This window comes from Neophocaena asiaeorientalis, unplaced genomic scaffold, assembly GCF_003031525.2.
Source record: "Neophocaena asiaeorientalis asiaeorientalis breed wild unplaced genomic scaffold, Neophocaena_asiaeorientalis_V1.1 scaffold1, whole genome shotgun sequence".
Classification (NCBI taxonomy): domain Eukaryota; kingdom Metazoa; phylum Chordata; class Mammalia; order Artiodactyla; family Phocoenidae; genus Neophocaena; species Neophocaena asiaeorientalis.
In genome coordinates, this window is record NW_020171981.1 from 2115233 (window position 1) to 2129908 (window position 14676).

General features: G+C 39.6%; 1 protein-coding gene across 6 annotated transcripts in view; it reads left to right on the forward strand.

Moving 5' to 3' along the window:
• IKZF3 (IKAROS family zinc finger 3) overlaps positions 1-14676 on the forward strand; it is an 85909-nt gene that overhangs the window by 57890 nt on the left and 13343 nt on the right. For 4 of the 6 annotated variants that reach the window (XM_024742760.1, XM_024742753.1, XM_024742774.1 and 1 more), the window contains 3 exons: positions 477-644; positions 3369-3485; positions 12891-13007. In XM_024742760.1, the coding sequence (XP_024598528.1) occupies positions 477-644; positions 3369-3485; positions 12891-13007 (402 nt within the window). Of the gene's footprint in view, positions 1-476; positions 645-3368; positions 3486-12524; positions 12777-12890; positions 13008-14676 lie in introns of those variants that run through there. The other 2 variants (XM_024742782.1, XM_024742778.1) reach the window with 2 other exon arrangements.

Genomic DNA, 14676 nt, shown 5'->3' on the forward strand with positions numbered 1-14676 from the left:
AATAGAAATGCATACAAACATAACACTCCCAGTGAGCCCAATAGATTTCATCTGACATCGGATATGACGACTTTAAAAAGCATTTCTTGAATTAAAGAAAAAAAACACTTCTGGCTCTTTATACCTTGTTAGGACTCCAGTCTGTGACTCTTTTTACAGATTGAGATTACATTCAAAAGGAATGCTAAGTAATGTAAAAACTTAAATCTAGAAAGCACTTCTAAAGCTACTCTTATTTTTTTGCTCTGATCCAAGACAAGATGCCTCAAGTAGCCTTGCTAGGTGAGTGCTTTTTCTCTTCTGGAGGGAAGATTCCATAAGTAAGTCTTAGGCTTGCCTTGAAATACAGCTCCCATCTGATCCCAATATGAACAGAAACTATCTAAAAAATGAGCTTTTGCCATAGGCATCTAATCTGTGCATATGTTTCACCACTTGCTGGGTGATCAGAAATCTCCTTTTTGTCCTTTTTAAAGGTGAACGCCCATTCCAGTGTAATCAGTGTGGGGCATCTTTTACTCAGAAAGGTAACCTCCTCCGCCACATTAAACTGCACACAGGGGAAAAACCTTTTAAGTGTCACCTCTGCAACTATGCATGCCAGAGAAGAGATGCACTCACAGGCCATCTTAGGACACATTCTGGTAAGTGAGAGCAATGAACATTCCATATCTAGTAAATGTGTGTTCCTCAGTGCCCATTGCGGAAACTAGAAAGAGTTAAGTGTGGAGGTTTTAATCTGTCACTCCGGTTCTGAAGGGTTACAACAGCAGAGACCTCTAGGGCTAATTGCACTTCCATTAAGGCATTAATTGCTCTCCGTCTGGCTCAATGGGGTTGATCATCTCCGTACCATCTTTGCACCCCTAGAGAACATCACAGTCAGACAGGAAAAGCCTGCCCTATAAAAATGCTTTTTTAATTTTTGCAAAAAAAATTATAGCCCTCAGTATTTTTATGGTAAACTTTATTAAAATATTATTTTCCTAAAAATATACACACATACTTTTCATTCAAAAGTCTGGATAAAGCAAATGATGTACTGTTTGTAAATTATGTAAAACTGTAAACTGGGTATGACTCATTGTTGGGGGTTAGTTTTGGCTAGTCTGGGCTAAATTGGGGAGTTTTGGCCATTCTGGTCTAGATTTCTTTTTTTGCATTGAGATATAATTGACAATATAACATAGTATTAGTTTTAGGTATATATGAGCTAAATTTCTTAAACCCAACTTTCTTCTTCATCAGCCTATTTATTTTTAGTCTCTAAAAGATGAGCAGCAGTAAGAATTCATAAAAAGCTATGTTCTGTCTTGATGTTTTCGCTCCTATTTTAACCACGGAAGATACATTTTTTTCAACATTTAGAATTTCCCTCCTAGAAAAATAAAACTGAGTTTATTTTCAAATTTGGGACCTCATGTTCTTGATGTTATCTGACAAAATTTTAATTGAAGAAAAAAAAAGCTTTGTTTTTATGTCAATCCACATTCTGCTTTGATGAAAACCCAGCCCCAAACCCGCAACTGGTCACAATGCAGAGACTAAGGATTAAACAAATCAGCCCCAACGAAACCCACCATGAGAGATCATAAGTGGCAAAAGAAGGGTTTCTTTTACAGCTCATTGTTCAAAGTAATGAATTACGACTGAGTTTGGTCCAAAAACTTAAGAGTAGTTCTTTTCTGTTGCTTTTTCCAAGTAAGATCCAACAATAATAGTCACTTTTAAGACAGATTCTAGAGGACCCCAATTTATGCAGAAACTTAACATTCTTAGCCCTAACAGAGCTGCATTTATTTTAACTTGGGATTCCATAAGGATCTTTTAGTGCTTTAAGTCCCAAAGGCACTATTTTAAACCGAGCAAGAGGATTAGAAAATAAAAAAATCTCAGTCCCTAAAACTCTGAAAAATTCATGGGGTACATTTCATCGACAAGTCAGAAAGGCTAGCCCCGCACGCAGAATTGAAGTTATTACTTACATAATTTAAAAAATAACTCATTTGGAGGAGTTAGGAGGTTAAAGGTGGGCTGAATTGTATGGATGAACTTTTGAGGAAACTTTTGCTTTATCTTAGAAGTTAAGATGAAGTCATTTTGGCAATTCATTCTTATTTCTATTATTCAAAACTATCCTCAGGGGCTTCCCTGGTGGCGCAGTGATTGAGAATCCACCTGCCAATGCAGGGGACACGGGTTCGAGCCCTGGTCCGGGAAGATCCCACATGCCACGGAGTAACTAAGCCCATGCGCCACAACTACTGAGCCTGTACTCTAGAGCCCGTGAGCCACAGCTGCTGAGCCCACGTGCTGCAACTGCTGAAGCCCGCGTGCCTAGAGCCCGTGCTCCGCAACAAGAGAAGCAACCACAATGAGAAGCCCGCGCACCGCAACAAAGGGTAGCACCTGCTCGCCGCAATTAGAGAAAGCCCGTGCGCAGCAACGAAGACGCAACACAGCCAAAAATAAGTAAATAAATTTAAAAAAAGAAAACAAAAACTATCCTTAGTTGGTTGGGTCAGTTTTTATTGATTGAGCCCAGACTTTGCTATAGCCACTGAGCAAGGACAAGCTACATTTATCGAAATATGTCAATGCTCTAAAAAGACTGAATGACTAACTCCCACAAACTGCAGCATTCTTTACTTACAGCCAGCTGGATGTCGCAGAATGTGGGATTTCTTCCTGCTTCATTCTTTTTTTAAAAAAAATTTTATTTATTTATTTATTTATTTATGGCTGTGTTGGGTCTTCACTTCTGTGCGAGGGCTTTCTCCAGTTGCGGCAAGCGGGGGCCACTCTTCATTGCGGTGCGCGGGCCTCTCACTGTCGCGGCCTCTCTTGTTGCAGAGCAGAGGCTCCAGACGCTCAGGCTCAGTAGTTGTGGCTCACGGGCCCAGTTGCTCCGCGGCACGTGGGATCCTCCCAGACCAGGGCTCGAACCCGTGTCCCCTGCACTAGCAGGCAGACTCTCAACCACTGCGCCACCAGGGAAGCCCCCTACTTCATTCTTAAACCACACTAACCTCCTTGAAAAAGAAAAAGTTCCTATTTTTATTTTTTTCCTGAAGAAGCAAGATTGGATCGGGAGCCAAAACACTATGCTCCATGATAGTCATTAAATCCAAATCCTTTCATTTGTGAAAAGACCCTATCCTTTCAAAGAATAACACGATAGTCAATCATAGGCCATAACCTTATTTCAGTTGACTAAATTTAAAAGTAATTGTAAGTGCACAGTGTCCAAATACTCTGGCTTCTCTCAGCAGTCTCATTCCTAGTGGACAGTTTTCACAGGGCCCCAATACACCATTTGTTCTATAACCCCTGAGGGTCACTGAGTACCCCTTGTGCTCTCCTTATAGTTGAGAAACCCTATAAATGTGAGTTTTGCGGCAGGAGTTACAAGCAGAGAAGTTCCCTTGAGGAGCACAAGGAGCGCTGCCGTACATTTCTTCAGAGCACTGACCTGGCTGAGACTGGTGAGTTCATGCAACACCCGTTCTGCACATATTTAGTGAGCATCCGCTGTTCTAGGTGGTAAGATACAATAGTAGACAAAAATACAAAAAATCCTGCCCTCCTGGAGTTTATATTTCCATAGGGAAAGACAGACTAGAAACAAAGAGAATAAGTACCTTACACAATAGAAGGTCGTAATTGCTATTGAGAAAAATAATGCAGGTACTGGGGGCTGATGGTAAATCAGGAAAAACACCAAGGAGCTGACGTTTTAACAGACTTAAAAGCATAAGGAGAGAGCCCTGCAGATAACTTGGAAATAGCAAGGGCAAAGGACCTGGGCCTTGAATTTGAAGAAGTATAGCTAGCCCTTTGTGGCTGGAACAGAGTGAGTAGTGGGACATGAGGCCAGAAAGGAAATAGGAAACCAGCTCTTATCAGGCCTTGTAGGCCATTGTAAAGACTTGGATTTTTCTCTGAGTGAAATTAAAAATCTTCAGAGGATTTTGAACAGAGAGGTGACGTGATTGGACTTCTCATTTGAAAAAAACATCACTCTACTTGCTACTGAGGATAGGTTGTATTTGGGATAAGATTAGAAATTGGAGAGTCCAGTTAGAAGGCCATTGCAATAATTCAAGCAAGAAAAAATTGTGTCTTGGTAATGGTAGAGGTGGTACAAAGTGTTTTAACTCTATACAGTATAGTTTAAAGATAGAACCAACAGGATTTCTTAACAGATTGTTGTGGGATGTGATGAAGAATGCAGTTGCCATTAACTGAAATGGTAAAGATTGAGGGTAAAGGCAGTGTGAGGGGTGGCTAAGGCAGAGTCCATTAAAACCAAAAGGATTTTCTTTGCGCAAGGCCGCCAGATCATGTACTTGTCAACTCATATGATTTATTGTGATGCTTATGTTTGGTTCTGGGAATTTCATATTTTATTCAGTGTTTTGAATTACATGCCTAGTGACAATTGGTTGAAACACTGGATGTCTTTCCATGTATCAGTTGTGGTTTTATTTCCTTTCATTCTTGAGTTGAAATAACCTGAAACTTTTTTGTGTCACATCTCTGCAGTTGTCCTTTGACCCATATAGTTGACCATCAGCCTGGTTCTGCAGCTTGGATTGCCTGATATTTTTATTTGTTTACTCGAACCAGTTGCTTATTTAGAGTAGGTATAAACCCTCGTGGGATTTGGTGTTTGACAGCAGTAGTTGCAATTGAATAGTTTGAACATTCTAAAACAGAAAGATTACAAAAAAGTGACAGAAACAATGTGAAACTCAGGAAAAATGCAGTGCAAATCATGAGTAGTTTAACTGTACCCGTTTTGAGTGAGAGGAAACTTTTGTTTTAGATAAAGCCTATTTTATGGTGTTAGGAGCTGGCCAACTGAATTCTGTTGGTTTGCACTGCTTCTGCTTTTTATCCTGATGGCATCTTTAGTTTTATCAAGGAGTTGGATTTCCTCCTTATTTCTAAAAAGAAATGTTTACTCTTAAAAAAAAAAAACTTGGGTTTTGACGTCTTAAAGCAACATGCTTAAGGTTAGTCAGGCAATACCTGGGCATCTTTTAGACGTTCCATTTCAGACAATAGACAAAGCTCTTAATGTGAGAAATTCTCAAGTTATGAAAATCTATTATATTCCAAATAGAATCATTGGTATTTAAAGCAAGAAGGATTAAAGAGAGCATTTAATCCCACCTGTTCATTTTATTTTATTTTTTGACATCTTTATTGGAGTATAATTGCTTTACTATGTTGTGTTAATTTCTGCTGTATAACAAAGTGAATCAGCTGTATGTATACATATATCCCCATATCCCCTCCGTCTTGTGCCTCCCTCCCACCCTCCCTATCACCTGTTCATTTTAGAGGTGAGGATATTGAGACTCATCAAAAATTCAGTGACTTACTTAAAAATCACTAGAACTTTTGTTGTTTTCATGATTAGCTATTTTTTTTTTATTTTCAAAGACACATTGGGACATAATTCACATACCATTAAACTCACCCTTTTAAAGTGTACAATTCAGTAGTTTTTAACATATTCACAAAGCTATACAACCATCACCGCTCTAATTTCATAACATTTTTGTCACTCCCAAAAGAAGCCCTGTACCTATTAGCAGTCACTCCTGTTCCCCCTCTCTCCAGCCCCCAGCAACCATTAATCTACTTTCTGTCTCTGTGGATTTGCCTATTCTGAACATGTCACGTGAATAGAATCATATAATGTGTAGCCTTTTATGTCTGCCTTCTTTCACTCAGCATAATGTTTTCAGGGTTCATCCATGTGGTAGTACTTCATTCCTTTTTATGGCTGAATAATATTCCATTATATGGATTCATTGCATTTTATCTATCCATTTATCAGTTAATGGACATTTGGTTTCTTTCCCACTTTTGGAAAAATGGCTTAATTAGCTATATATATTTTAAAGGTTATGTATTATCTAGTTAGCAAAAGTAGAGTAACACACATACTAATAGGCACATACATATGCATATATGTCTTGATTGTCCGGGAAGCAGGGGAAAAAATTGAGTAAAATATCCTCTATGAACAGTAAGTTCAAAATTACTGATTTTGAAGTAAGGTTACCACCTTCCTTCCCATTCCCATGACCTTTTTTAGGAATTTCATATTAGAAAAGTATCAAAAGAAATGTTTTCACTATCTTCAGTGGTATAAGGTGATTCAGGAAATACTGAAATACGGAGGTTGAGTTAATTTGCCTTTCATAGGCTGGTTTGATGGATCCATGCAACACACTTCAAGTCTCAGCAAAAAAATAAAGGGTCAACTAAGTCAGCAGCTTTTGATTTTTTAAAAAAACAAATATGTCGTTATGGTGGTTTCAGGTTAGAAAATGTATAAAGTCACAGCTTAATCAAATATAATAAATACTGCATGTCCTGTCTATCTTTGATATTTCAAATAGTTCTCATGATTTTTCCTGAAATCCAAAATATAAAGAATGTTTACTCAAACACAAGCCAATCCTTTAATTATTGCCACAGCTCCCTACGTGGTTTCCATTTCTGTTTCCTTCTTAAAATTGGGAGTCCCAGTCTGGACACAGGCTCCATTTTGAGCCTGACCAATATAGTGTCACCAGTGGTACCTCCCTAGCTTTTATTTTATTTTTAAATTTATTTATTTTATTTATTTATTTTTAGCTGCGTTGGTTCTTCATTGCTGTGACCGGGCTTTCTCTAGTTGCAGCGAGTGGGGCCCACACTTCGTTGCAGTGCGTGGGCTTCTCATTGTGGTGGCTTCTCTTGTTGCAGAGCACGGGCTCTAGGTGTGCAGCCTTCAGTAGTTGTGGCATGTGGGCTTAGTAGTTGTGGCTCACGGGCTCTAGAGCGCAGGCTCAGTAGTTGTGGCACACGGGCTTAGTTGTTCCAAGGCATGTGGGATCTTCCCGGACCAGGGCTCGAACCCGTGTCCCCTGCATTGGCAGGCGGATTCCTAACCACTGCGCCACCAGGGAAGCCCCATCCCTAGCTTTTAAAGTGATGATGCTGCACTGTGGATGTGGCACATATTCATCAAGGGCTTATTGTAAATTGAAGTGCAGCCTAGAGTGAGAGCCAAGCATTGGGACAAACCTGCCCCAGTCAGGAAGCAGGTCTTTATGGAAGCAGAACAAATGAAAAGGCCTTGGACTGGAGACCAATCCGCAAAAGAAGGTCGTGTTGGGCAACAGGACTTCTGGCCTTGCTAATCATTTTCTTTTGTTCAGATAGCATGCGTTGGATTCTCATGTGCCAGGCTGTGTGTCAGAGCTGTTTATAAAGATGAGTGAAGGTTAAGCCCCTACCCTTAAAGTATTCACAGTCCAACAAGGGACCAGGTACTTGATCTGTTAATATAAAGATCTAATAGAGATACATGTGATAGTGTTACTTCAGTCCAAGTTTTTATACCAGACATCATCAAGATACTCTAATCCTGTCTTAATGGAGTATATATGAAAAAAAGAATGAATATAGACGATCACAGATTTCATTTTCTCATTAGCTTGATCCTTATTCCAGAAAGGGACTAACAGCTGGTATAGAGATTCATTTAGCCTCATTTCACACAAATTATGAATACTTGGAGTGGGACATATTTTTGTATGACAATGAGTTCTAGTAATAACAAGATTTTTAAACTAATTGAATAATTATATTTATTTATGAATCTAGGAGTCAAAACCTTTTATCTTCATTCTCATTGTTGCGGTTGAGATAATACAAGCATGAGAGTTTCAGAATAAATTTATGTTTTTACCAAATAGCAGTCCAAAGAAAAAGCTTAAAGTGTTTTAAACGTCTCTTTTCCCAACAGATTATTAGAAAATCAATACTAACTCAACAAGTAGTATTCATTCTACTTGCTCAAAAAGGCAACAATTTTATGTAACTTTTTTGTTAGAACCTGCCTTGCTCTTTGATAGCAGCCTCTTGTTAGACAATTCTTATTGCATAATAACACCGCTTTGTTCCACTCTCCATCAGTTACTGGCTGACCACACCATAGAAAAGACAGGAAGAAATGCCTCTTATTTGAGATCCATTTAACACTTCAAGATCTAATGAAGAATTTTGGACAAAAACAAAAACACAACGAATTATATAGTTAAATCTGCAATCACTTTGAAATAGAAATGGCATCATGCAAACGGTTAGCTAAAACCCAGACAAACTATTAATATTTTTGCAGAGATTAAAGGTAGCAACCTATTTTGTAATTTTGACTTCATATGAGTTTTATTATTTATTCTTTCAACATGTCATTAAAATCATTTTGCTAATGAAAATGGGTATATCCACTATATACAAGTAGGCACGTAACATGAAGGGGAATTGACCCCGAATTATAGTCCTACTCCCACTGTGCTCACTCATGAACCAAGTGTGCAAATTGTCCCTTGCCACCGTCCCATATTCCCCACACCCACCCCTTGCAACACTAAACTGCCAAACACCACCCAGGAACGGATTTCCTATTTCGTCATTTAAACCCATTATCTTGTTCCCTTACTATCTTGCCAAACTGGTTTCCCTCCACTTACATTCTGAGATGTGATGTGGCAAGATAAAGTCTAGACTATTTGTATAAATAGACAGTTGGGTCTTAAAGTTGAAGCAGAGGACCAAACGCCAAGTCCTCTTTTTTCTTTTCCCCCTTTCAGTGTACTGCCTAAACTCCTTGTAATCCCAAAGAGATTGGCTTGACTCCAAAGCATTTCTTTGTGTTTTAAAGGGTGTTCGTTTAGTACAGCAGCTGTCCAACAACTGCAAGGCACAAGACTGAGAGCTTGGGAAAGAAAATGAGAGTATACCATAGTCAGTTGAAACTTTAGCCTTTGCCTAACTTGCCAATTAGAAAACACAGTTAACTCAGTAAAGATGAACTTAATCTCTAGAGTGTGTTCACATGTACAATGAGGATTGGGATCTTGGAGCTGATATTTTGCGTGAATGACCCTGCGGGTGGGTGTGGGGTAGATGGCAGCCCTCTAGATTAGTAGTTTCAGAGGATTCCTTTCAATCCAACCAGAGTTGTGGAATATGGGAAAGTCTCCACCCTTGCCTCAAATTATCAGTCTCTCCGTGAACACTCCAGAATTTTATCTTTTTAAATGTCAGGCATTTGGTCACTGATTTCCAGAGTAAGATTTACCTAGAAATGACTGTCATGACAAGCTTGGTGAGTAACCAGGGATAAAAGATGATGTCATCTCTGAAGGTTGCCATTTAGTGACATGCCCCAATTACGTTATTTAGGTCAGTGTATCCCCACTTTAGCCTCCTTCCAAATATAGAGTATATAGAGTATGTGTCCTCAGAAAGATGCTTGTGGTAATTGAGGGTGGCTTTGGTAAAATGTAGGGAGATGCTGAGAGCCGAATGGGAAAACTAAACTGGCAGCATAATGCTTGCAGCAAGTACTGGGACTGACGAACAGATCTCTGGGTAATGATGGGGCCGTTGGAGGAGTAACTAAAAGACCTAATAAGAGCAGTGGTAAAATGGGGATAAAGTTAAAAATTCCCAAAGTACTGTTTTTCATTCTTGTTTTACTATAAATCTTTTTTGATAATAACTACATGGGGTAGGCATGGGGGTGGGGGAGGACCTTACCTGGCTTTAATGCTCTCAAAGTTGCTGGAACCAGAATGAATGTTCCTAGTCAATGCACAAACTTAGCTGCCTCTCTGATGCTTCTAAGAAAAAGCCTCCTTCTAACAGCCTCAAGAACTTATTTCAAATCCCAGGCCTTTGTCTTTCATCTCTCTGCTCTTGGGGCTCTGGGTAGTGCCACATCTGGTGGTGGTTTGTGTGAAAGGAAATAATATGTATAATAGTTTCCTGTTTGGTCATTTAAACCTATCCCTGTGCTGGACAGAATTTAACCCACTTCACTCAACAGCAGTGTTCTGTCACTAAAGTGCCCGTTATTTACAACGATCGGTCAGCTAAAGTCGCAGTGCTTTACCACTGGCCCCAAAGCTGCCCAGTTCCCTTATTCGGACGCTTATTGTTTTCATTTACACAAATAGTGTTGTTATAGCTTAAACTGAAGGCTGGGATTTATTTCTTTAGAGCATAGAATTATTTTTGATAAGAAACTCACAAAGTCTAGTAAATATGGTCATTGTCATCCTCTTCTCTTATTCATTTTTGGAGCCATTATTCTTGAATTTTTAAAACACTGAGCTTTATAATTTATTGTGTAATGACTGTCAAGGAGTTTTAAAAAAACGGAACCAAAACCATGCCAATAATAAAATGAAAAATATTTAATACTTTGAATTCTCTCTTTCCTATTTGGCTTTGGTCTCCCACCCTGGCCATTCTTGATAGTCTTGCCCTTGAGGTCTTTCTTTCTATCTATCTATTTATTTATTTATTTTTGGCTGCATTGGGTCTTCGTTGCTGCTCATGAGCTTTCTCTAGTTGTGGCGAGTGGGGGCTACTCTTCGTTGCAGTGCACGGGCTTCTCATTGCGGTGGCTTCTCTTGTTGCAAAGTACAGGCTCCAGACACGTGGGCTCAGTAGTTGTGACTCACAGGCTTTAGAGCGCAGTCTCAGTAGTTGTGGCGCACGGGCTTAGTTGCTCCGCGGCATGTGGGATCTTCCTGGACCAGGGATTGAACCCCTGTCCCCTGCATTGACAGGTGGATTCTTAACCAGTGTGCCACCAGGGAAGTCCCTTCCTTGAGGTCTTTTTTTGTCTTTCATTTACTTCAGAGATGGCCAGTTTTATTCTCTCTGGGCATGTCCATTTACGATACTGAATATCTGAGAGACCATGGAACTTGTGACATTTTTTCTGTATATCAGAATCTCTTCACACAGCAAACTCTTCAGCTACAGAATGAGCACTGACAATTCCTAAATCTGTGTATGTATTTGGGGGGGAAAAGTCCATTCTGTAAAAATCATCACTTGCTTTTTACTCTAGTCACTTAAGCTGATTTCAATTTCTTCTTCCTTAGAGACATTAGGAATGTACAGATACTTCATTTTAGCTTGGACACCCTGAAATGCTTATGATAAAACAGAGGGAAATGTTGGTAGCGTCACAACATGTTTGCTTAGGGCAGGGGTGAGCAAAACTATGACCCTCAGGCCAAATGTAGCCAGCGGCCTATTTGTGCACAGGGGTTTTTACATTTTTAAAGGTCAAGGAAGAACCAAAGAATATGGAACAGAGACTGTACGTGTCCCACAAAGTTTAAAATACTTACTACCTATCTGACCCTTTACAGAAAAAGTTTACTGATCCCTAGCTTTGGCTAGCATCATGTGTTAACATTTAAAGCCTTGTATTTAGAGCAGCTGGTATCTCTTTTAACTTCAGACATAAACTCTTATTGGGTATTGCCTGATGTACCAGACTAAATTGTACTACATTTATTCCAATTTACTATTTAGTTGATTCGATGTTGGCACTATTTATATATTCTTCTAGCAGTTCTCAATTCTTGCTGCATCTTAAAAATCATCTGGAGAGGGGCTTCCCTGGTGGCGCAGTGGTTGAGAGTCCGCCTGCCGATGCAGGGGACGCGGGTTCGTGCCCCGGTCCGGGAAAATCCCACGTGCCGCGGAGCGGCTAGGCCCGTGAGCCATGGCCGCTGAGCCTGCGCGTCCGGAGCCTGTGCTCCGCAAGGGGAGAGGCCACAACAGTGAGAGGCCCGCGTACCGCAAAAAAAAAAAAATAATAAAAAAAATAAAATAATCATCTGGAGAGCTTTAAAAGTGCTGTTGCCGGCCTTCCCTGGTGGCGCAGTGGTTGAGAGTCCCCCTGCCGATGCAGGGGACGCGGGTTCGTGCCCCGGTCCGGGAAGATGCCACATGCCGCGGAGCGGCTGGGCCCGTGAGCCATGGACGCTGAGCCTGCGCGTACGGAGCCTGTGCTCCGCAATGGGAGAGGCCACAACAGTGAGAGGCCCGCGTAACACAAAAAAATAAAAACAAAAAAAAAAACAAAAAACGCTGTTGCCTAGGCCCCTTCACCAGAGATCCTGATTTAATTGATCTGAAGGGGGGCCTGGGCATGTGTGTCTTCTATGCTCTTAAGGTGATTCTAATGTTCAGGCAGGTCTGAGAACAACAGACCTATACCACTTAAAGGTCTATTTGTGGATTGACAATTGGACCATATTCTTAGGCAGTTTTTATTCACATTTTTCATTAGAAATATAATAAAGATGCATTATACAAGTTGTTCTTTAATTTCAAGACAGAAGTGTTGCTCAGGGAAATTTTAACTGAGACAGTTTTGAAATGTGAAGAGCATATGAAACAGATAATGCAGAGACCAGAAAAATATAATTTAAAAGACAGGAACTGAAAGGAGCATGCTGGAAAAAAAAGAAAAAGAAAAAAACACTCAGAATTTCAATACACAAATCACTGAGTAGATTTCTCGCTGTCTGGGTAAGTGTATCTATTTTCAAAAGTGCTATTAACATAAACATAGCAGTAAATCTGGGGCACCGGCCTTTTTTTTTTCAAAGTTGTTAAGAAGAATTATATCAGTCTGCAGGTGTCACATGCAGTTACTCAGAATCAGAAAGAAGGCTGATCGGGGGTTAGAAGATCTCCATCTATCTATCTTTTTGCAACCAACCACGTCCAGGCTGTTTATTTAATACTTCCTCTTGCTAATGAAGGTACTGGTTGGGGATGGGTTGGGCTTTCCCATGTCGGCATAAGACTGCAAGATTTGAATGTGCCCTGGTGTTGGCTTCACTGACCACAGCAGGTAACCCAGGCAAGAATCTGAGCAGTAATAACAGGTAACAACAGAGTTTGCATCAGACCTCTGACACTTTTCCTTCCAGTTTATTTCTTTTTCTCTCCATTTGTCAACGTGCTCTTTTCCCTCTTCTTTTTTCATTTTTCCAAACCAGCAAGTGCGGAGGCAAGACACATCAAAGCAGAGATGGGAAGTGAAAGAGCTCTCGTTCTGGACAGATTAGCAAGCAATGTGGCAAAGCGAAAAAGCTCAATGCCTCAGAAATTCATTGGTAAGAATACAACCCTTTTTCCTGCTGTTGTTAGCAGATAGTTTGAATGAGATAACATAGGATGCTTACTACACAGGCCCTTCCTAGTTTAATCTCTGTTAAAATAAGGTAATTGATTTTCCATTGTACAACTTTTATTCTTCAGGATTCATTTTGGTAACTAGAGCAAATGATAAAATATTTTAACTAAAGAATCTTAACTACTGAAGATGGGATTATTTGGTATCCAATTTCTTAAATGAAGTTGGTGTTAAAAATGCTGTTCCTTCCTCTTTATTCCGAATGACATATGTTCCATGAGAGAGTTTGTGCAATTGATACCAGTAAGATGTTCAAGATAGCATTTTTGTAATCTTTTGCAACTATGTTTTACAACTTGGTTCCCTTATCATGCTCAAACTTTTTTCATGCCCTAAAATGTATTGCCATATTTTCTTGAATTTGATTGAGAATTGGTTTTAAGAGAAAGTGGTTGGGAATGCATAGATTTAAATAACAAGGTTTGATTTAATCATTTGTCTTACTGGAGTTAATTTTCATACCATTGGTTTTCACATTGTCAAAAAATACAGCAAGAATGAGATGGCTAAGAAATAATTATGTCCATTAAAGTGTTAGGACTGCCAAATGGCAGAAATATTGTGTTGAATTCTCCCAGATGTTTACATAAATGTGACTATGATATTTTAAATAGATTTGTATTTGTGAAGTAGGCAGCTGAATTGAATGTACCGGTTTTGCTATAAATTGAAAGTTGGTGATATTGAACAAAAATAGTTATCACACGAAAATAGACCTCCCTCAACACCAGTAATATTTTAGAAACCTGTCAGTCTGTTTTTCCAAAGCTACTTGCTGCTGCTGTTGATTTCTTACTTCAGTCCTTTTGTGTTTATTCTTTTCAATAGCTTTTACAGATATCAAGTGCCTGCCTGGTTTTTAAATCTGGTTAAACTTTATTCTGGTCTAATTAGTTTTTTAATTTTATGTGAATTATAGAGATATATTGAAAGAACCCATATATTTCAAAGCTACCTAGCTTGTTTTTTTTTAACATCTTTATTAGAGTATAATTACTTTACAATGGTGTGTTAGTTTCTGCTTTATAACAAAGTGAATCAGCTATACAAATACATATATCCCCATATCTCCTCCCTCTTGCGTCTCCCTCCCACCCTCCCTATCCCACCCCTCTAGGTGGTCAAAAGCACTGAGCTGATCTCCCTGTGCTATGCGGCTGCTTCCCACTAGCTATCTATTTTACATTTGGTAGTATTTATAAGTCCATGCCACTCTCTCACTTCGTCCCAGCTTACCCTTCCCCCTCCCCGTGTCCTCAAGTCCATTCTCTACGTCTGCGTCTTTATTCCTGTCCTCCTAGCTTGGTATTTATACTTATTTATTTTATGTTGTTTGACTGAGAAGTTATTGTATTCTTTTAGTCACTTTAAGAATAAACTGTGTCAGACTAAAGTTGGTGAATTTCATTTCAGAGAGACCCTATCCTCTTTACCATCTTCCCTCTCCTTGGTGAGAAATGTCAGGGGGCGTGTGGTGACTTCCGTATGGGGTTTAGGCACAGTGGACCAATTGTGATTCCAAGACGTTATCTTAGAGCATTGCTCATACCTCTTTTGAGCTGTACTTATGTGAAGAGGTTCTGACTGGC